General features: G+C 42.0%; 2 protein-coding genes across 7 annotated transcripts in view; both read left to right on the top strand.

Annotated features, from left to right (window-relative positions):
* The window catches only part of lypla2 (lysophospholipase 2), a 13950-nt gene extending 9657 nt beyond the window's left edge, over positions 1-4293 (top strand). For 2 of the 3 annotated variants that reach the window (XM_008331022.3, XM_017040985.2), the window contains exons 3-10: positions 413-444; positions 628-693; positions 844-891; positions 1097-1167; positions 1262-1335; positions 1585-1686; positions 1773-1943; positions 2367-4293. In XM_008331022.3, coding sequence (XP_008329244.1) covers positions 413-444; positions 628-693; positions 844-891; positions 1097-1167; positions 1262-1335; positions 1585-1686; positions 1773-1943; positions 2367-2417 — 615 coding nt within the window. In that variant the 3' untranslated portion in view covers positions 2418-4293. Of the gene's footprint in view, positions 1-28; positions 239-412; positions 445-627; positions 694-843; positions 892-1096; positions 1168-1261; positions 1336-1584; positions 1687-1772; positions 1944-2366 lie in introns of those variants that run through there. The other variant, XM_025065210.1, reaches the window with a different exon arrangement.
* Positions 4294-5040: 747 nt separating this feature from the next.
* On the top strand, positions 5041-21350 carry sfpq (splicing factor proline/glutamine-rich). 4 transcript variants are annotated; one of them, XR_003052674.1, is made up of 12 exons: positions 5041-5999; positions 6900-7091; positions 7176-7477; positions 7562-7657; positions 8068-8264; positions 8385-8469; positions 8602-8713; positions 8817-8862; positions 9110-9198; positions 20753-20824; positions 21042-21123; positions 21225-21350. XR_003052674.1 is itself a non-coding variant. In XM_008331018.3 (10 exons), the coding sequence occupies exons 1-10, from the start codon at positions 5178-5180 to the stop codon at positions 12171-12173; spliced, it is 2052 nt and encodes a 683-aa protein (XP_008329240.1). In that variant the 5' UTR covers positions 5041-5177; the 3' UTR covers positions 12174-18148. The 4 variants fall into 4 exon arrangements, 2 of the variants coding, with proteins under 2 accessions (XP_008329240.1, XP_008329238.1); XR_003052673.1 differs by having other exon boundaries at positions 9092-9198; XM_008331018.3 differs by lacking the exons at positions 20753-20824; positions 21042-21123; positions 21225-21350 and adding an exon at positions 12063-18148.
* Positions 21351-22059: the final 709 nt, after the last annotated feature.

Raw genomic sequence — 22059 nt, 5'->3', positions numbered from 1 at the left:
AAGAAGGAGACGGCGGCGGTGTGTGAGTGACCCCTCTCTCTCTCTCTCTCTCTCTCTCTCTCTCTCTCTCTGGTCCACAGCTGGTGTGGCCTTTTTTTAGTGTCTCTGCGGGGAACGGTCTGTGATGGAACTGGCAGTGAGAACCGATCTTGGCCAGAACGGCACATTCTGACTGGCACCTGTTCTTCTCAGTGTTTGAAGAAGCAGCGGGCGTGTGCGGCGTGTTCTGCCGACGCAGGTGTAAAGTGTGTGAGGGTGTGAACACAGTTTGTCTCCGAGTTAGGAATAAAACAGGCCTGACGTACAGCTGGGATGGAGACGCGTTTCTGGGCTTTTTTTTTTTTAAACCTTTTAAAAACCAGGGTTAAACTTGATTAAACTCTGACTCATCGTTGTTTGTTTCCTGTGGCAGGTGATCTTCCTCCATGGGTTAGGAGACACAGGGTAAGAGGTTTTCTAAGTAAAGCACAAATGTTTGAGCTGTGAGGGGTTTTTTTTTAAATCTTTTTTTCCTAATCTTTCACATCAGTTCAAGCACAGTCTCCGTTCTCTACTCTCTGTACTTGTTACAAGTATTAGTAATTTATCTGAAAACATTTATTTATTTTCTCTCTGTTCCCCCATCAGGCACGGGTGGGCGGATTGTCTGACAGGCATTCAGCTGCCCCACGTCAAGTTCATCTGCCCCCACGCGTAAGTCGCCGTCTCTTATTAGGGCCAGCGAGCCCTGACTTGACTTCCTGTTCTGTCCTGTGGTCAGTGAACGATCTGGAAATGATGAGAATCCTCTGGTTAGCAGTGAAGAAACGAATCAACATTTTCATTGTCCTCTTCCCTCTCCAGGCCCAAAATCCCCATCTCTCTCCACAAGAACATGGTCATGCCTGCTTGGTGAGTCGGCGTCTCCAGATCTTCTCTTCTTGTCCTCCCTCCACACTGGACGCCATTGTTTCTCCTGGAAAACGCACAAAAGGCTCCAATATTGTGGCCCACAATGCTGTGATTGTATAGAGTGGTGTTTCAGAACGCTTTGTCTCTGAATGTGTGTGTCTGTGTGTGTTTGCATGCGCGTGTGTGTGTGTGTGTGTGTGAACAGGTTTGACCTCAAGGGTCTCAGCCTCGACGCCCCAGAGGATGAACCTGGAATCAAGAAGGCGGCAGATAACAGTGAGTTGTAGCTAACGTTAGCTTGCCTGTGTTTGATGCATTTTCTGACCAATCACCGTCATCAACACCCACTTTTTTTGGTGTCGTCTTTCAGTCAAGGCTATCATCGAGCATGAGGCCAAAAACGGGATTCCACCACATCGTATCTTACTCGCCGGCTTCTCTCAGGTGAGATTTCACAACCATTTAGTTGGATTTGGTCTGCTGACTGTCTCTGTCCCAGGACGTGGGAATAAATGATAAACTCTGACATCGAAGGGTTTTTTCGATTTAAATGTTTGTTTCCTTGTTGTGGTTGTTCATTTTCATTTAGTCAAACAAAAAAAATGAGTTAGTTTCATCAAATCGTCAGAACACTGTCGTCAAATGTTCTATTTTATCTATAGGCCTCACTTTGTATCCTTCATGTCCCCACAGGGTGGCGCCCTGTCCTTGTACACCGCCTTGACCTGCCAGCAGCAGATAGCCGGCGTGGTGGCCCTCAGCTGCTGGCTCCCACTCCACAGCAGCTTCCCCTCGGTACTCGGACAGTCGCCGGCTTTTATTTCCTGCTCAGGTGTTTCCACACAACACGGTGTGTTCAACCTGCTGTGTCTGTGTCGCAGGCATCGAACGGCCACAAAAACATCCCCATCCTGCAGTGCCACGGCGAGACAGACATCATGATCCCCGTGCAGTTCGGAGCCCTGACGGCAGAGAAGCTCAAGTCCATAGTCAACCCTCAGATGGTCACCTTCAAAACCTACCCAGGGCTGTCTCACTGCTCCTGCCCTCAGGTGAGCTCACAGAGCTGCAGACTCCAGACTCCCAGTCTGAAAGTGTGAGCAGTGGAACAGACCCACTAAATGTGGCCTAGTTCTTTAAGTAGGTGATGGGAATAAATGTGTTGTGTCATGAATGAAGGGATAAAAATACCACGGACGTCATGTGACCAGCGTCAGGTCAACTTCATTTCTCTACTATATCTAAGCGATAACTGATGATGATGATAAATAAATGACAAATGGGAGCAGAAGGTGGGTGTGTGTGAGCATGCGACCTCTGACCTTTCACTACCTTTAACCAAAGAGTCACAATATTCACATATTTGAGCACGCGACCTCTGACCTTTCACTACCATTAACCAAAGAGTCACAATATTATTTCATATATTTTAACAGCACACGTTAACGGACTTCTTCTGTGCTCTCTCTCTGCAGGAGATGATAGCAGTGAAGGAATTCATCGAGAAGTACCTGCCCCGAATCTGACCTCTGACCTCTCACCTCCCTCCCCGTCCCTTCCGTGACCCTTAAACACTGACCTCTCACCCTCAGATCTGCCATTCCTCTCACAGGAAACAGCCATGAGCACCCATCCTCTCCACACACACACACACACAAACACACACATCCACTTCATTAACGATGGTTCGGTCCAGTCCATGAAACGACGTTCGCCTTTAGTTTCCCTCACCACAGGATTATGACGACATCATCTCGTAGTTTAATCCTTATCTTTAGCTTTGTTTTTGTATCGACTCCTTTTTTTTCCGGGCCACGTCTTCATCCCTTCGACACTCATTTAGAGAAGAGCCGCAGGTTTAACACCGTGACTGACGGGAAAAACATTCTCCTCCAGAGTCAGATCAGATGTTATTTTTTAAAACTTCTATGAGGATTATTGGTGTTTCTACAAAGTCTGACCCACGACAGAAGTGTCTGAGGACACAGAGCCTCAGCATAACTGCAGTAAGTGATGTGTTACCTACAGATTATACTGAGAAATCCATCCTCTTCAGCTGGCAGTGTCCGGTGATTCTGCTCATTCATGTACGTCATCTAATTAAGGCGTCTGTAATGTTTGTTTTTGCCTCCACGCAGGGGCATTTTGGGAAAACAATCTGAAATCCAGTCATTATGAGGAATATTAATTTGGTTTTTGACTTCTGTCTTGGATGCATCAAATTTGAACCCGTGAAACAAAATAAGTGTAACTGAAATTATTTTCTAAATTTTTTTTTGGTTGTAATCCATCCACTTCTTCAGAGGTTTGTGATCAAAAACTGAAAAAAACTTTTTTAAATGTTTTCCTATTAAAAACAGGAAAACATTTCCTGTTTTGTAGACAGAAGCGTCTGTGACTGTGAGGAGAATATTTCGGTGAAAAACGATGTTTTTCCAACAGCGTCAGTTCAGATCCCGCCGGGCTGCGAACCCTTCTCCCAGCACCACATCCATCTTCCAAACATCTCCACCTTCAGCAGCATTGACCCCACAAACACGTCTCGTTCCCGTCGTGTTGTTGTCGACCGAGTGGTTTGGGTTTTTAAACTCTGTAATTAAATAAACGCAGCGTCTCCTCCTGATTGTCTCCCTCGCTGCCACTGCAGGGTCAAACTAACACAAATTATTTATTGACATTTTTTTGCAGATACGCCTCTAACCAGCTTCCCTCTTACTGTAAAACACTAACGTATAACACGGAGGTCAGCGTTGGGGTCAAGTCCCGTCACTAATACATGCATAAATAAAGTGACCACACGCTGAGGGCTTTGGCAACGACCTGTTCCAGTGTAACTGAACAGACACGGCGATGATTGGACTGGAACGTTGGAGTGAGTGTGTGAGTGTGCGCTTCAGCGTAGATATATCAGGTGTTCCGGCGTTTTCCTTTGTGAATGTCATCTTTACTTACCCTGTGACTTCCTGTTCTGCACTGTTCTTATTAAACCAGATTTTTAAAATTGGGAAAAGAGCTGAAGTATTCCGTTCGACTTGATAACAATTGAGTGAATGTCTTCTTTCCTCCAGACTTTGTTTATAATTTACACCGTGCTCCAGGAGTTTTTTTTGTAATTTTTTTAATCTATCTCTCTCTTTTTTCTTTATTCCAAAAATGTCTCTTTGTGTGACAACGTTGCACTGTCTGGTTTCTTCCAGGATTTTATGTGGTTAATGATGAATCTGTGTTTGACTTTGTTGTTAGTTGTTTATTTGTGTGTTTTATCACTTTTCTCATCTCATCCTTTGTTGTGTCTGTTTATCATGATTAAGAAAACAGGTCGAGGTGAGGCAGGTGGCCTCCTGTTGTTTTGTTTCCTAAACACCTGTGTGCAAAATAAATTGATGACACGAAAGAAAAGTTCATTTGAGTTGAACATCTTCACTTGTTAGAATTTCATTATTTTTATTTGTTTTAACCTACTCAAGGAACCGAAGAATATTGGAGATCATTTCCACAGTAACTCTACCCTAATAGAGGCAGAATATTTTATTGAGTGTGAGAGAAATTGCTAGTGTCACAGCTGCTTCTAGAATGTAAAAAACAATGACAAATAAAGACAAAATATTCCACTGGTAAAAGTCAAATGTAACTTAAATAATATAACCATTAAATTAGAAAATTGTACAAAAAATATTTTTGTCTCTAATCTCTTGACGGAGTAAAACGGCCCATCAAACTTAAGACGAAATATTTGTTAAAAGATTCGTGTCTTCAGTCTTGGTTACAGTTTTTCTGCCATTGTTCTCTCAGCCTTTGATGTCCACTGACTGTCTTGTTTCTTTGATTGTGTTCGATCGCACTTAATGTGTTAAAGGAACTGGTTCAAAAATTCAACAATTTTACAGTACGTTGTTAGTAATGAAAAACAACAAAAGTGTAATGTGAAACACACGTCAAATTTCATCTTTTTTATTCCGATGTGTCCTGGGATTTAGTGCTTTTTACATTGGCCTCTGTGTAGTAAAATAAAATTTATATAAGGTTGACCGCCCACGTAACCAAACGCAAACAAGTTTGATTGGCTCAAGCGCGGTGTTGGCCCCTCCCATCAGTAGGAAAACCAATCAGTTTCGTCCGACGGCACCGACTGTGCAGAAGAAAGAATCTCTTCTTTTTTTTTTAAACAAACGCAGATGTTAGTCGCCATTTTGAGAGGTTCTATCTCCGCAGACCGGCAGAAAAGGCAGTGACGAAGCAAGTCGTTTTTCTCCGTTTGAGTACCTTTTTAGGTGTTATAATAATCAATGTCTCGCTTTAACAACCGCGGCGGACTTGGAATGAATCATTTCCAGCGAAGAGGTGGTTTGGCGGGCGGCCCGATGCGAGGAGGAATCATGGGGAACCACAATTTCCGGAACCATCCTTTTCAAAATACGAATAGGAGAGGGGGACATAACAACATGAACAGGCCCAACAACCAAGGACCACATGTGAGTCCCCAAAAGATGCAACAAAACCAGCCCATTATCCCTCCACCGAGTCCCGGTCCGGCTCTCACCATGAAAGGCCCCATGCAGCAGCAACAGCAACAACCTCCACCACAGCAGCAGCAGCCACAACAGAAACCCGCTCAGACACAGCAGCAACAGCAGACGCCGACAACTCCATCACCCCAGCCTAAGACCCAGACCCAGTCCCCAGCAGCGAAACCAAACATCACCTCACCGCAACCTAACCAAGGCAACCAGAATCCGAACCAGCAGCTAAAGTCCCCGGTAGGAAATGCTAACGGCAAACCACAGCAGCCTCCGCAGCCGAGCCCTAAACCCGGACCACAGCTGAACCAGAAGCCTGGCCCTCAGCAGGCTCAAGCGACGGGACCCCAACAAGGTAAGAGGACCGGACCTCCGCAGGGCCCGAGGATTAGTCCTCAGCAAGGCCCGAGAGCCAGTCCTCAGCAAGGCCTGAGAACCGGTCCTCAGCAAGGCCCAAGAACCGGTCCACAACAAAGCCCGAGAACAGGTCCACAACAAGGCCAGAGGCCCAGACAAGACCCACCGAAAAACATCCAGATGAAACATGAAAATGTACCGGTCGCGACGGGATCAGACGAGAGCCAGTCAGAGGTCAGTGGTTCTCAAAGCTCATGTTTTCTCTCTGGTATAAAGTGCGTTGTCGTCAAACACAAAGTAGTTGGTGCTAATGTGGATTCAGCTCCACATGGTTTCATTCGTTTTATTACACTGGCACCCGAGATGGTGGGTGAGATTTTAACAAACAAACTATCCGTGTGCTATCAGTTTTAGCTCTGACGGTACGAACTGTGCTTTTTTTGTGGCTTTGTCGTGTTTCCATGACGGCCATTTTGTTGAAGGACCGGATCGTCAGCAACCGTTTAAATCAGCAATATATTAAAGAAGGCCCATATTAAGTTATTTCTTTCACGTTTGAATATATGTGTGTTTGTGTATATGTAAAACAATATTTCACTCGGTTTATGGAGGGTTCCACGATTCAGCGGATGTAGGTCAAGTACCGTGTGTGTGGGGGATGGGCAGTTCCATATCTGGTTTTGTAATTCATCGGCTGTAAACGTTAATTTTTTCTCGAATTATTTCATGTAACGAATTATAAATATTGTTTTCTCACTTATAGGATATTTCTTATGGAACTATGAGCTATTTTCTCAAAATTTATAGAAAATGTGTATCGAAAAAGTATATTAATTCAAATTCCTAGCTTCAGTCCCGCGATACTTCTCGGTATTTATCTCGGTAAAATAATGACAATGAATAACTGAAAATATTTTTGTTTTTATGAACAGAAAAAAATGTACAATATTTTAGCATTGATGTTGGTGTCTTTCTGAATGTTGCTTTTTGTGTGGTATATTAATTAGTCTAAAATGTAACTGAGAGTTATATCGTTAACTATTATCTTTGTACAGTGACCAATAATAGACAATGTTTATTTCAATTATGACAGAATTGACATGATAAGTATGGAATTATTTGTTTTCATTTTAGGGAGGCTTTAAGGCAACTCTGTCCATGCTGCTGAAACCCGGTGAGAAACAATACACACAACGCTGCCGTCTGTTCATCGGTAATCTGCCAAGTGACATCACAGAAGAGCAGTTCAAGAATCTTTTTGTCAAGTATGGGGAGCCTAGTGAGGTCTTCATCAACAAAAGCAAAGGATTTGGTTTCATCCGACTGGTAAGACGATCCATTTCCGAAGCCACGTGTTCTTGGGATTTTTTTTCCACATCAGGATTATAATTTTGTTTCTTCTCCTTACAGGAATCCAGAGCACTTGCAGAGATTGCTAAGGCAGAGTTGGATGACATACCAATGAAGGGCAGAACCCTGCGTGTCCGATTCGCTACACACTCTGCCGCCCTGTCCATAAAGAACCTTTCACCCTATGTTTCAAATGAGCTCTTAGAAGAAGCTTTCTGTCAATTTGGCATGGTAGAGCGGGCCATTGTGATTGTGGATGATCGTGGAAGGTCTTCAGGCAAGGGCATTGTGGAGTTTGCTTCCAAGGCTGCAGCCAGGAAGGCTCTGGATAGATGCAGTGAAGGCGTTTTCCTTCTCACTTCGTAAGTAAAGATTTAGCTTTTGAAAAACCATAGGGTCTTCAATCCGGGGTACATTTGTTAATATCTTGTTTCAACTGTCAATAGATCCCCACGTCCCGTTGTTGTTGAGCCTCTGGAGCAGTACGATGATGAGGATGGTCTTCCAGAGAAACTGGCACAAAAGAACCCCAGATATCAAATGTAAGCATTTGACTTTATTATATTTTCTATGAATGTGAGCCTCACAGGGATAGGTTGGACTTTTTGTTCTTAAATGAAGTAGCAACACTCCCCATCTTTGCAAATGTTTGTCAAAATCATTGTTATATCAGCAGCAGATGGTCTGATCCGGGGGATGGGGTAGTCAGGGATTGCAGCTGTCAAATCAATAGTTGGTGAAGCGGCAGATGTTGTCGGTTTAGTAAGGACTGGGGGTTGAACCGAGCTGTGTGCCCCTGTTGACAATTTCAGAAGTGACGATCATATATTTTTGAAATACAGGTAATTAAGAGCATTGTCAGAGCATAATAAATATATAATACACACAGCTTAATATAGCATTTACTGAAGCCATGTATTAGGATGTCATGTTATTCCATTTGTGTCTACAGAGAGCGTGAGCACCCTCCTCGCTTCGCCCGCCCTGGCACCTTTGAATATGAATATTCCAAACGCTGGAAGTCGCTGGATGAGATGGAGAAGCAACAGAGGGACCAGGTGGAGAAAAACATGAGGGAAGCTCGCGAGAAGCTTGAAAGTGAAATGGAAGATGCCTACCATGAGCACCAGGCCAATATGCTCCGCCAAGGTGCGTCTTTTAAACTATTGTTGGATCCACAAGGCTTTGTGAATGAGGATGAAGGTTTTTTGGATCATATCACAAAGGGTTGACCTTTTAGTTATTGCTTTGTTTTGTTTGTACTTGCAGATCTGCTGAGGCGACAGGAAGAACTGCGCCGTATGGAAGAGATGCACAGCCAGGAGATGCAAAAGAGAAAGGAGATGCAAATTAGGTATTTGTGTTAAAAAGATTACCGGACCAAATAAGTTGCATAACATTTAACTTTAACATGTAAGATTTCCTAAAAAAAGTCAGAACTACTCATTTGCCTAAATATTGCTAATTATTCCTGTGTTGGAAACAGACAAGAGGAAGAGCGACGCAGGCGTGAGGAGGAAATGATTCGTAAGCGAGAGATAGAAGAACAGATGCGTCGCCAGCGGGAGGAGGGCTACAGAATGGGCAACTTCATGGATGTGAGTAGAATTTACTGGGCAATAAAAGTTTGCATTGTACTTTTTTACAAAAACAAACCATATCATTTTTCTTGTATTGTGTTGACTGTCTTTTGTGTTGCAGAGGGAACGGGATCTGAGAATGAACCCCGCTGGTATGGGCATGGGTGGTAAGTAATGTACCTTTATTTTTTAAGCTCAGCACAGAATGAATATAGTTAATTAAATAAGTGATAATTAGAACTAAGATTAAAAGAATATTTTAACAAATGTTTGTGCATGTGTTATTCTAACATTGTTATCAAATCACAGTTAATTTAACCATCACTAGGTGATATTGCTAGGTTTCTGACAACTCAGTGTCAGTTACTAAGTGTTAACTTGTGCGGTTCCTGATAGATATTCCTTTTGGTGCAGCCAATCCAAAGTTTGCAATGGGTGGAATGGTCTTTGAAAACCAGCAGGGAATGGGGGCCGCCGCCCCGGGCATGATGGGCAACGAAATGGTAATGTATCCCATTTTTGGGGATTTCCTTAGTTTTTAATTTAGTTTTTGCTTGACTTGCCTTGTTGTGGAAAGATGGATGTTGCTGATAAAAGCCCAATGGCCTGAGAAGAGTTGTGAGATTGACAGGTCTGTGTCACAGCTGCTGTTGAGCAGCGTTGGTTGGCTGTCGAGTATTTGGTTTGATAGGGTCTCCACCGATGGCGAACCTGGCCCCTTTCAATTGCTGCTGCACTGTGTTTGATTATCTTTAGTTATGAAACTGTCACCCTGCACTGAATCAGAATGAACTGCTCTTGGCTGTGCTCTCTGACAGCTGGAGTGAGTCTTTAATGGCTCTTCTCACTTTTATCACACTGTTGTGGACTGACATTGCAAGCCCTGTCTCACATGAGCTGGACAGGCATTTTTTTTATCAGGATGGCATCTACCAATGACATTTTTTCATCACAGCTGACAGCGTACTTATTGACTTTGACACCATTTTCCCCAGCATGATTTATCAAGAAATGGAGCGGTTGAACCGAGTCTTTCTGTTGGTGGGTCGCAGTCCTGTATTCAACTCTGTAACTTGTTCTCCCCGCAGCACATTGGTAGTTTACCTTTAGGAACAGGAGCCTTAACTTTCTGTCAATCTTTTTTCATACCAAGCAGTCACAGTGACCTTAGTGCAGGGTGATGGTCGTTGATGTCACTTTATAGATATCACATAGACGGTGAACAGATTGATTGACTGGTGGCCAGGATAGCCTTGTGACTTTGTGCCATTATGGTACATCCGTCTTTGGGAAGAACAGGAGCTGTAGTGCTGTACTGATACACCAATGCATGCCAGGTCATTTACTATTTCTAATAACTATTGTTTGTCTGGAAAAAAAAATCTATTTTTCAAAATCTTGATTCAAGTTAACAAATCTGTGGGTTTTGTTTTAAAGTAACCAAAATATATATAGTTTTTAATTGATCGTAAAGCATGTTGTCTCATCTTCAGTCTCACAGTGTTGCTCTATTAATGCATCATATACAAGCATTAGTGTATTTAATTGTATGTTTTATATTTTCCCATGTGTGTAAATGGAGTTGATGAACTGATTCAATCACAGTTTCCCGGCGAGGCTAGAAGAAGTAAGAAAAGCAAACAGGAAGCCAAACGTTGGCGCTGTTTGCAGTAACATTAGAACATTATTGACACTGCTTTAAACATGGTTCTCAACTAGAGTGTTTCACAGCAAAACATTAGCATCTGGACCTTTGCTTTTACCGATGGTGTGACCTGTTGGTACGACTTGTGTGAGAAGTTGACATCTGTCATCCACTGTTGCATTGATATTGTGTTGCGCTAGTGCTCCACTTCCCTTCTTCCCTTCTTGTAGTACATCTTTAGTATTGCTTTGATATATGTATACATTGTTTAATTTTAATCCAATATTTTTTTTTTATTTAGTCTTTTCAGTTTTTGGTTGTACAGCATCATAATCATTATCTGAATAGACCACTCTGATATACTACAGAACAATAGTTTCTAAGTCACAAAAAAGAACTAAAAAAAAACGTCTGACGGCCCAGCAGAAGGGAAGTTGTAGCTTCATCTTCCTTCAGAGATGGTGGAATTGTTTAGAAATGACACCAAGATACAATTGTATTTAGTGATGCTGAATAAGATGCTGAAGTTGTTAACCTGTTCCATTAACATATCTAAACCATGTACTAAAAGATATGAGGAGTTTTTGGGATGCACAGAATAACTTGAAAAGTCGTCTTCTGGTCTGTTGAATAATGAGGCTTCACATTGAGGGTTTTGTGGGGGGGGGCAGTTGAAAGTTATTTATTTTCAATTGTACGTTCTTCAAACTAGCATATAGTGTCAGAAATTTCCAGAAGGTCATTATGGACAAGTTCTGCTTTTGTGGTTTCCACCAAACTGGAAGCTCAGTTAAACATGCTAATGTAATGTAACACTCTCCGTCGAGTTGTAACAGGTCGTATGATATCAAACTAGGTAAGAGTACGACAATAATTTAGCATGACGTCAAGTATGCTGAGTACTCTTAGAGTACATGATCATAAAGAAGATAATATGGTGTAATATTCATCCACATGCTGCAAAATGACATTGAAAAAAACAAAAAACAGCAGTAAAAATCTGCAACCCTGTGAGGCGTGCCCTGAAGCCGGCACCTCATTCTCTGTTAATGTTGATTTAGTCAAGTTCTTACATTTACACTGGTTCTTTTATCCAAGTCTTCATTAGCTCTTCTACTATGCAGTCTGATTCCTACTTGGAGTTTAGACAACTTCTCTGAACAAAACAAAGTACTCTCCTTAACTTAATGATTTTATCACATCGTAGCTCTGTGACCCGTATGTTATACGACCTTGACGTCGTGTATATACAGTTTGATGGACGTTGTACCGTGAGAGATTTAACAGTGGTGATAGAACCTTCACAATACCTGAATAACTAAGATTTTGAATTCAACTACTTTAACCTCTCTGGGCATGTGTCCTTGGCCATATTGTCAAATGATTGAAATACTTGGAGCAAAAAACTTCACCTGACCATTGGTGAAGCCAGCATGCTAGTGTTGGCATGCACTGGAGAGTCCGTGCTAGGTAGGCACTAACTAACGAAAGCATTACCCTCTCTTCCTTTTCCGTATGTAACCTGTGGCACCTGTGGACCCTCATATTGGAACGATCGCTCTCTTCGGATGCGTCTCCTGCTGGTTGTGTTTTATCCTCTCACAATATAAACCTAAACACGCTGTTGCCTTTTCACACACCCTTCCATGGAAATGAACTGTAACTGCTCGCTATACCAATCCCGTACCACATATACCCTCATCGTCAAATTGAAACCTGCAGCGCAATGAGCGATTTGCCCAAGGTGGAGCCAGGGGAATGGGTTCTGGTAATGCTGGGTTTGGCAGGGTCCGTGAGGAGTTTGATGGTCCTACTAAGAAACCCCGTTTTTAAACAGCGCTCCTTGAGGCTTTCAAGTGGCAACATTTGTACAAATGCTTCAAAACAAACCTATCAAGTTGCTTCTGGTATTTAAGTTTGATTTGTTGCTACATTTTAGCTTGACTATTAACTAATTTTATGGCAAGGTCAATTTTTTTTTTTTTTTTTTTTTTTTTGTATTGTCTGTAGCCGGGACCGGAAGCTCATCCTCTTGTGATGCATTAGTTCTTTCTTACACATGTACACGTTATTTTTCTAGGTGTATTTTGCTCTGTCTTCGTGACATGTTAATTGTAACATTTTTCATAACATTCAGTGGCTGTATACTGTGCCATACATTTGGAATCAAAGCATGTACCATAATAAAGACAAAATTGGTTCTATCCAGATAAATCTCTCAATAATTATTATTTAAAAAAACAAAAACAATGGATTGCAAGTGCAAACTCTTTGCCTAATTTCATTGCCTAATTTTAATATGGACTTACCTGCCGTATTGGATCTTAAAGGGTCTATGTGTTATCTCTGTTTCAGTTCTTCTTACTCGATACCGAACGTATCTTTTTCAATTAAAACAATTAGGATGTTATCAAATTAATAATCAGTACCAGAGTCCTGTTATTTTGACTGTTACCTTGTTCAAAGAGCAGACATAACTCATTTTTTTTGTAAAGAAGTTGAGGACTATGTTGGGCAGTTTGGCCTGTTCGTCAGAAGAGTTGGTGATGATTAAATCCTGGATCCAAATGGATGCATTAACTCTTTGTCCACAGTTTGTTTCCTTTGTTTTGTAACAATTCAGAAAGCAGAAATAATACACATAGAACCTTTAAGAACTACAGCTGATTAGTGTGTAGTTGGTGGTACATTAGTATTAAGAAGTACTTCTCTCATGCTGTCCAACTTGGGGCATTTGTTTTGTGTTTGTAACCCGGGGCGTTTTTTAACTCTGTACTGATGTAGTCAGAGAGATTGAAGGTGTTTTATGACCAACACACTATGCTGTAAAACTGGTCACTACCTTGTCACCAGCAGGGGCTGTGAGTCTATGTTCATTAAACTATATTTAAGGGATGCACTGAAATTATAATTCGTGGCCGAAACCGTAAATCAGGAAATCGAGGCACTGCAATTACATAGATTAAAAATAAATAATATAATAATATTACTATATTATAACAACATAATTTGAGACAGTCTTTCAGGATCTCACAGAACATTTTTGCTGCACTCTGTTCTTTTGTGTTTTGCGCTTCTCCGTCTCCAAGCGGGTCCTTTGCGGCCTGGAACATTTCTCGTGTGCACTGCTTTATTCCCGCATCCATGTAATGATCCTTTTAACGCGGATCAAGTACAGTCGTGATAGGTACAGGGGTTCCGAACAGATCTCTGTGAAACGTGTGCTGACAGACTCTGAGTGTACTTAAGTTCAGCATTACACGTTTTTTAAATCGATACCCCTGGGTCTTTCTCAGATATTTTGAAATTTGTCCACACAGCAGACATGTTGGCGGTTTCAGACAGGTCCGCGATGGTCGCGATCTTTGCCCAGTCATCGTAACTTTCTGTTTCAACCCGTGTTGTTTCGGTGATAAAAGTATTTTTTGGTGGCCAAAAAATTCGGTGCATCCCTACTAATGTTATTTAATAATCCTAAAATACACTGAACTACGTCCCTGCCCCAAACGATTTCTTCTAAGCTTTCCTATTGTTTTTTTAGAAGGGGGGGGGGGGGTTTATATAAAAATTGTGACGGCCCATTAGCTGTAGCCAGCACCTAATGGCTAAAGTAGGATTTGCAAATGTCTCTTTTCCTGTAATTTCTGATCTGTTTGTAAAAAATTCCATGGACATCTTATACCTGAACCAGTCGCTCCATGGGTAAAATGGTGGGCGACGTTTCTGCCTCCTGGGCAGAACAGGTGTTTTGTCACTTTTCTTTATTTAACCTGAAAAAAAATAAAACGTGAATCTGTCTTGTGTTTGAAGTGGTTTACTAATCACTTGACTTCAGACTGAAGCGATAACCGTTCTTTGTGGTGGCAACTAAAACATTTCTTTCTTTCTTAATTTATTTTTTGGCCTTTTTGAGCAAAATCACTACATTTGTCCAGCAGTGAACCCTGTTTGACGCAGTTAAGTTCATACCAGCTCATTAGTATAACATGGTGAAAATACTACACACCTGCCTGCCCTTACAGGTGTTTTTTTTTATCTCAACAAAACAATTTTATACTTTGTTCTTGATCTCGATGCAGTAACATATAACACTTTTAAAATCACATTTGTTCAGAACCTATAAATCAGTACACTGCCTTATGTCTTTATTCAGATTTTTTTTAAACCTAGTTCAGGCAGAGTTTGTTTAAACCACAGCTAAAAGAATGGGAACGGTTTACCCTGTTGTTTTGTTCTTGGTTTTTCATTTATTTTATTTTTTGTGTCTGTTTTCTGAGTATACGGTGTCTGGGGAAAAAAAAAATACCCAGGCTGATAACAGAACCCCAATGTCAATATCTGCCAAGATTGACATTGACATCAGCAACCTCTTGACCCAAAGTTGCAGTTGTCGGATGCTTGAAAAGGCAACATGGATTATATACTGGTTTGTTGCATTTAAAGCAGAGGCTTGAACCTCTAGAAGGCTTCAGAAATGGCTGCAAATCAGGAGCTGACGTTCTGTGGTTGATTCGGTAAGGATCTCATTGGATATCTCCTTTAAGTGTGCTTCTGAAATGTTCCGTGTGTTTGTGTTGTGTACCCTCTTTCTCTAACAGGTTTGTCCAACTTTTCCAGATTGTGTGTTGTGGAGAAATTTGAGGCCAGCCTGGCACTGAGCGACATGCATTAAAGGAGCATTTTGGCTTTGGTATTAGTGTTGTACAAATGCACAGTGACTCTAAGATCTGACAGTAAAGTACTCAAGTATCAATTACATTTATATTTATATATGTACAGTATATATACTGAGTCCCCAAAGAAAGTTCCTGTTTCTTCAGGAACACATGTAAGTCACATATAGAAATTCAGATATATTTTGTACACACCATCATCATTGAAATCTCCAAAGACCATTTTCTGACCACTGACTCTTGATCTTAGTTTTGCCAAATATCAGTTTTAACATCTTCTGTTAATATATTTGTTATCTAATACGGCTGTGTGTTGGCAAGAATCTGCCGATATGAGATGTCTCGTGATACGGCGCAACACTACGAAACATTGCGATATACTGCAGTACTATAGGCAGGATGATGTATTGTTTGATTTTGAAGTCCTGGTGACTAAATATTTAACAGAATTAGTTTTTTTGTTTTAACAAAAAAAAACTGTTTTCTTAAATTATATACTCATTGCACCCTTTGAAATAAGGGGAGAATTACAGAGTAGAAAATTACTTTAAGTTGTAAATTTACTTAAGTAAGGCCATGTTGTGTTGGCAAACCAGGCACAAACATATTCCACTAAGGATTCTTCCCGTAGAGTTCTTGAGACTATTTTCATTCTTTTACAAATGGAGCTTGAGATGAGCTTTGATCTCCTAAGAAATGTCCAAAGACAGATTTGCCTTCTAGAACGTATTGTGCAATGGTCATGTTAAAAAAAGTATTTAAAAAAAAATGTATTACATTACAAAAGTTGACCAAAATAAGGCTCCACACACTTCAAACGGTTCTTTATTTTGTCATTTTTAATGTAGAGCGGAGTTGATCTCCCTTCTTGGAGGACGACCGTTTCCTTGCACATACTTTTTAATTTGTAATGTTATGTTTGTCTGTTGGTTTTCTGTACCATTTGTTTTTCCTTAACAGGTTTGACCGTCTTTAAAGGTGTTGGACTAAGAAAGGATCTTTCCGACTCAGTGGTAATCACAGACGTTGAACCTTTACCCGTAGACAGAATAGTTCTGTGATTCCAATCTCTAACCTCTGATACAGGAGCGGCTGTTCTTTCAGTTGGATCTGCTGTTGATCCTAGCAGACAGTTTTTTTTTTAGGTTGGACTTGGAAGGTTAGCAATTGTGATTGCACAGGTAACGATGAACCAGCGTTCAGAGCACTTCCTTTAAGCCATTACGCTCCATTGTAACCACGACCGTTGAGAGAAAAAGAAAAACCAACTTTGTTCATCCATCTTCCTTTAATTTGTGGACGTCTCCAGCACCCTGGTCGCTGCAGACCATCGACAGTCCCAGTTGACCTCAGTAATACTTCTTTATTCCTTCTGTGGTGAATTCACGAGTGATTCTGAACGTGTTGTACTGACTCGTCTGGAATTTGTTTGGTCATGAGTTAAGTTAGCATGACTGAACCGTCAGATATGCCGATGATATTCACAACAACACGTCATGTAAAAAGGCAGAAATGTAAACATTGAAGTTACTTGACTAGCGGTTGAGCTAATTGATGTTTTAAATCCTGTCCAAGAGAGACCTCTTAGACGTCAAGTTGTGTCAACGCTAGTCTTCTTATCTGCACTTTGCAGCGATTGAGGACACATTTGTCCTCAAGTTGAATATGAAGCAACTACAGGGAAAGGAGGGCACCCCCACGCCCCCCCATGACTCCTTGAACTGTATTTCAAGATGGACCTGTACTGTTGAAGGAACATAGTTCACCCATGTGGCACCAACCTTTAGAATAAATACATCACACGACAATATGATGGTACAAGACACTCCATTTGTCGGTACATTTCCAGTGTTTTGACGTAACAGTGTAAACAGTCTTTACCTCTAGTACCAACATGGCCGTACGTCTTAAATCCACCATCCTTTGAACCTTCTCAGTCTTCTTGTTTAACATATTAGCCATTAGCCATGTCTCTACTATAGATCCATTTTTAAGTCGATTTGTTCTGTACCAGTGATGACAAAATGTTCTTTTTTTTTTTTAAAGCTATCATAAGTAAACGTGTAAGAAAATATGCCACCATTATTTTCTTTAAAATCTGTTTAACTCTTTATTTTAGGTGTCCCCGTGAAAGTTGTCCAATCAGAGATCACGTTAGCCCAGCGTCACTTTCCCGAGGGTTAAAACCCCCTTCTTCCATGTAAATGAGCAAACGTAGAAGCATTGGACTTAGAGTTCGACCTGCCCTCTAAAGATTATAGAGGTTAAACTCAAGAACGTCCAATAATACAGATCACACATTGGATTTACCTTCCGACATATATGGAGGTATGATATAGAAATACAGACAGACCTCAGACCCCCCCCACCCCACCCCCGCCGTCTCCATTGGAAAATAAACAGTTATTTGAACATTGGTTTCCATTGATTGTCTCAATACAAATTGCATTAATTCTTATTCTTATTAAAGGCATTGTCCTTTGAAAGGCAACTGACAACAGAAATGATTGATTTTTCCTGGGCGATACTTTACAATGTGTCACCTTTTAGTCAGACGTTTTCTGTCTTTCAGGGTTTGGTGTAAGAACTGAACTCCTACCTGTTAAACTGACTCAGTAACAATTCAACACGAGACTCTTCACTTCTGTACGACAGGAGTTCACATAGAAAACTCCCTTTCAAATTCCCTTTGAAGAGCAATGAAAACCTCTTGCTAAGTTAGGACACCGCACACACCTTCTGTTTGATGAAAGGATGATTTGTGTGTGTGTGTGTCTGTGTGTGTGTGTGTGTGTCTCTTTGTCTGTGGGTAAATGTGCGACACGTTAGCTGCTGTCAGCCAGCTTGTCAGAGACAGGCTGCCCCTGTCCACAGTAAAGGCTCTTCTCTGCAGTTGGGTTACAATGACGATGAGTAGAAGTCAGTGGACATTAAAGCCTGGACATGTTTGTACTGCACCAGAGGTATGCATACACAGATCCGCTGAAGCTCGCCAGGTAAGTGTCCCATCCATGTCTATGATGCATAGTGTTCCCATGACCTAATAACTCTACCGTTTACAGGGCTTCTGGCACCACACTTCCAATGAATGACATCACAGTGCAGATCTCTTGTTCCTCAGACGTGGTGTGCGACTGTGCCGGAGAAATATATATATATATATATTTGTGCAGTGTGTGTATGTGTGGCTGTAGTGCTTAAAACGTGTATCGTTGTATGTGTGGAAACAAAACTCGACAGCTGAGTCACTGGTTTTAACGCTTTGTTTTTTTTTTAAACTGTTGTCGCATACTCAAAATCCTTGACTTTTTCTTTCTTGGAAATACAACCTGAAAAACCAGCCTTAGGCCAGAGACAAACCAGAGTTTGTCCACTGGACCAGGTCCAATGTCTGACGCAGTTCTTCCAGCTCTGGTTCTAGACAGTTCCTTCACCCAACCTGAAGTTGGTTTAGTGTTGATACTGTCGCTCACAAACGCTGACCTAAAGTCCTGTTAGTCCTCGCTGCACTTGTCATAATTACTGTTTTGTGATGCAGACCTCGCCCAGGTGGGAATCGTGGGTAATATCTGGCATCAAATCTTGGACAGTTTAACTCAGACGAGCTGCCAGAAGATCGACAGGTAACGTCTTAAGTCGATCCCACAACCATCTGTTGTAAGACAAGTGTACGACCCACTGGTCCACTGGTCCACCATCATTCCAAGAAACAGTTAAAGAATAGTCGAGATCGTACTTCCAGAGTTTGACTTTCAACCTTTAACTCTCACGACACCTCTCTTGGTGTGTGCCAGAGATCAATGCCTCTGTGCCTGCCCTCAGGACCAGCACCGGTCATATAGTTTCTCCTCTAAACCCATACAAGGCTTTAGCGTCTGCAGTCGACCCGTGAAGTCGTCACCACTTGGCTCCTGTAGTTCGTTTACAGAAATCCCTGACACTCCTGTGTTTTTGTCCCACTGCGCTGGACAGATGGACGGACGGTGAAAATGACCGGGAGTTTTCTGGGTGCGTTGGTCTTACAGCTCGTGTCAAACTGGTTTATTCTGGTCTTGTTTGTAGAAACATCTGTGACTGAATGAGTGGGTTTAAAATTTCTGGATGAAAATGTGAAAAAAAAGTCCAATTCATTTTTCCACTTTTTGCAAGAACATTTGACTAAAAAGTGTTTCCTGTCTCTGAGGTCGGTACTGAGAGTAAGACGGGCCTTTCAGTTAGCTCATCTCTGATTGGCCAACACACCCGGTGGTCAGTCCGATGTCCTGCGATGGTTGGCCTTTATGTTCAGCTCCGTCACGTCTCCTGGAGAAGATTTTCTGTTCAGCTCCGTCACGTCTCCTGGAGATAGATATATTAGATATATTGTAGATAGATATATTGTAAATATCATCTAGCACCAGTTGAAACTAATTCTGGTGCCTTTTTTGGCAACGTGTTGCTAAGGGGGCGGGGCTACTTTTCCACCAACACGACTACACACTGGTGTTTTATCACACTCAACACTGTCATTTGTGGAGTTTCAGTCCATCGGCGTTATGATCAGACAAGAGTGAAGCGATGAACAGTTACAAATGTTCACGTTTGTCAAACCTTTACTGAGGTTTGGCTGAAGTTGTCGAGGTACTGACCAGTTAGCTCATACCACTGCTGACACCAGTTTGACCTGTAGGGGGCACACCTTGCTCCCACCTTGATTAAGAAATGGGAGCAGAAACAAACAGAGTGAAAGATAACAGACTTCAGAAAAGGAAGTGCTCTTTTATTACACATTATACAGCTTCTCATCCATGCAACAAATATTTTCAGCCCTCGTTTCCACATTTTGGAAATTCCGATAACACTACTTTTTTACACAAATATCATAAAATATCAATGTGGGATGTAATTGTTCTTATATCCAAGTCAGGAAACCAACGACAGTTGATAGATTTTTTTGTTGTTGTTGTTGTTCTTTTGCTGGTCTGTATATTGTACATGGTAATTTTCATTGGCTTTCATCCCCCCCCCCCCCCAATCACACCAGTGTGAGCTCTGCAGTCATTTCCCTGTGATTCCTGGTCACACCTGGTGCTGACGTAGCTGCGGAGACCTGCTGTGGTAGCTCCACCCAGCTCTGCTGAGAAAAAAATCCAAACTCTCTCTGCACTGTGATCCATTTGTCACCAAGTCCTGTTCGTCAACACCTTTTTCCACATCCTGTTTTCTGAGTGTGGTGCCAGAATGTCCCTTTCGGTCCCTGTGGACCTCGTCTAAAATGGTTCCCACCAATAATCCCGACCGACCGTTCTCCACGCTTTTCTTCTCTGTGTCTGAGTTTTTTTGCTGAATCTCCCCTGAAAGTCCAGCTTCACGTGGCTTCGTTAGGGAAATCTCTGGATCTCAACAGATCTGGCAACTTTGTCCGTTCCTGAATTTTTATTTCTTTTTTTTTTTACTTTTATTGAAGTTTCAGAACACAGTGTGTTCAAACGACTTTGTATAACTTCACACATCATCACACCACATGTCTGTACCTCAACTCACACTGACGAAACACGATGAGCTACGTTTGTGTAATGCATGTGTACGATATAACATTATAACCCAATTTTAAAAATTTTTTTTTTAAATGAAAAATAGTCTCCACACACATCAACACACGTGAAAGTCGTCCTCAGCATAAAAGATGTTAATGTTAGCTAACAGCAACCTTCAGGACCGTCCACTGCCAGACTCTCACTGTTTGTGTTCTCATCACAGGAACCTGGACTAATGGAGGGAGGAGGATGATGATGATGATGATGATGAAGATGATGCTCTATAAAAACAACGGTAAGATCCAGAGGAATTTGTCACCTTGGAGGTCCAGGTTTTTGACAGTGGTTAAAGTTTTTTTTTTGTTTACATCTGTAACACTAGCGGTACACCAACCGTAGTTTGAGAACCACTATTGTCAACAGTGTACAAATGTGCCATGCGATGTTGGAGGATCTGGTTAAGGGTTCTGTTGTTTCACACCAGTTCTGTTCCCGTCTTTTCTCTTCTGTAGGTGAACAGAACGATGTGTGATTCAAACGGCAGAGTTGCTGAAGAAGACTCTGATCTTCGTCCGTGTCGGGTTGACTTGAAACGTGAGTTACAACGCTTTGGTGAATTCTAAAGAAAAACATGATTGTGATGATGGAAGTATGACGATTTTTATATATATTTTTTTTCTTTAATTGTTTTGCAGAGCTGCACAAGTTGCTGAAAGTTAGATGCAGTGCCTGAAGGAGCCACCAGAGGTCCTGCTGTTCCGGGAAGTAGAGGACTCTTTCGCTCATTATTAGACTGTCAAATAAATGAATAATTAAACCAAGCCGTGTGTGTTTGTCTTCTGTGTCTCGTCCATGTCTGGTCAGACCAGATCAGTTTGTGTTTTACTGGTGCAGTACCACTGTAGTACCACTATAGTACCACTGTAGTACCGTCGGAAACTTTAATCCAACAGTATCATGTAGAGACAGACACATGAATCAAGTGAGAAGCGTCTCTGAGCAGGTGATTAACTACCTCCGCTGCCTCTCACCTGCCCCGTTGCCCCAGCTCCGGGGCAGCCTGCAGCCGGTTACAGTTACAGCCCGGGCCGCGGTGTTTCCGCTGCTCCATCACACCTGTATCCTGAGGGTTGGCTGTCAACCCTGGAGGACGTCCAGCCCAGAGGAGGCAAGACGATCCGCAGCAGCTCAGTCTTAGCCGCGCAGGCGGAATGTGGGTCAGGTGTGTGTCGTCTGACCTGAACCGTGACCTGGCACGGTAACGCTGACTCGCTAATGAGCTGTCAGTACTTTAGACGGTGGCTGGAAAACACGTACCCTGGCTGTAGGTGGACTGGTAACGTCCACGACACACTGAGGGGACAGAGACGTCAGTGTGAACTGATACTGTTTATATGTGTGTTTGGATGTATCACAAACATGTCCAGGTCTGTGCTGCAGTACAGACGAAGATGAAGAATCACTTTCACCCTGCCCTGTCATCCTGGGCTGCTGCTGCTGCTGTGGCAGGTTGGCAGAAGTTTTACCCCA

The sequence above is a fragment of the Cynoglossus semilaevis genome, chromosome 18 (genome assembly GCF_000523025.1).
Source record: "Cynoglossus semilaevis isolate Cse_v1.0 chromosome 18, Cse_v1.0, whole genome shotgun sequence".
NCBI classification, from domain to species: domain Eukaryota; kingdom Metazoa; phylum Chordata; class Actinopteri; order Pleuronectiformes; family Cynoglossidae; genus Cynoglossus; species Cynoglossus semilaevis.
This window is presented reverse-complemented; position numbering and strand designations above follow the sequence as displayed.

What these genes read in the sequence shown, in the direction of transcription:
- sfpq (XM_008331016.3), top strand. Translation starts at nt 5,178, where the DNA reads ATGTCTCGCTTTAACAACCGCGGCGGACTTGGAATGAATCATTTCCAG. An exon ending in AAGAACCCCAGATATCAAAT is followed by an intron (nt 7,658 to 8,067) that starts GTAAGCATTTGA and finishes TTGTGTCTACAG; the next exon opens with AGAGCGTGAGCACCCTCCTC. An exon ending in GCATGATGGGCAACGAAATG is followed by an intron (nt 9,199 to 12,062) that starts GTAATGTATCCC and finishes TGAAACCTGCAG; the next exon opens with CGCAATGAGCGATTTGCCCA.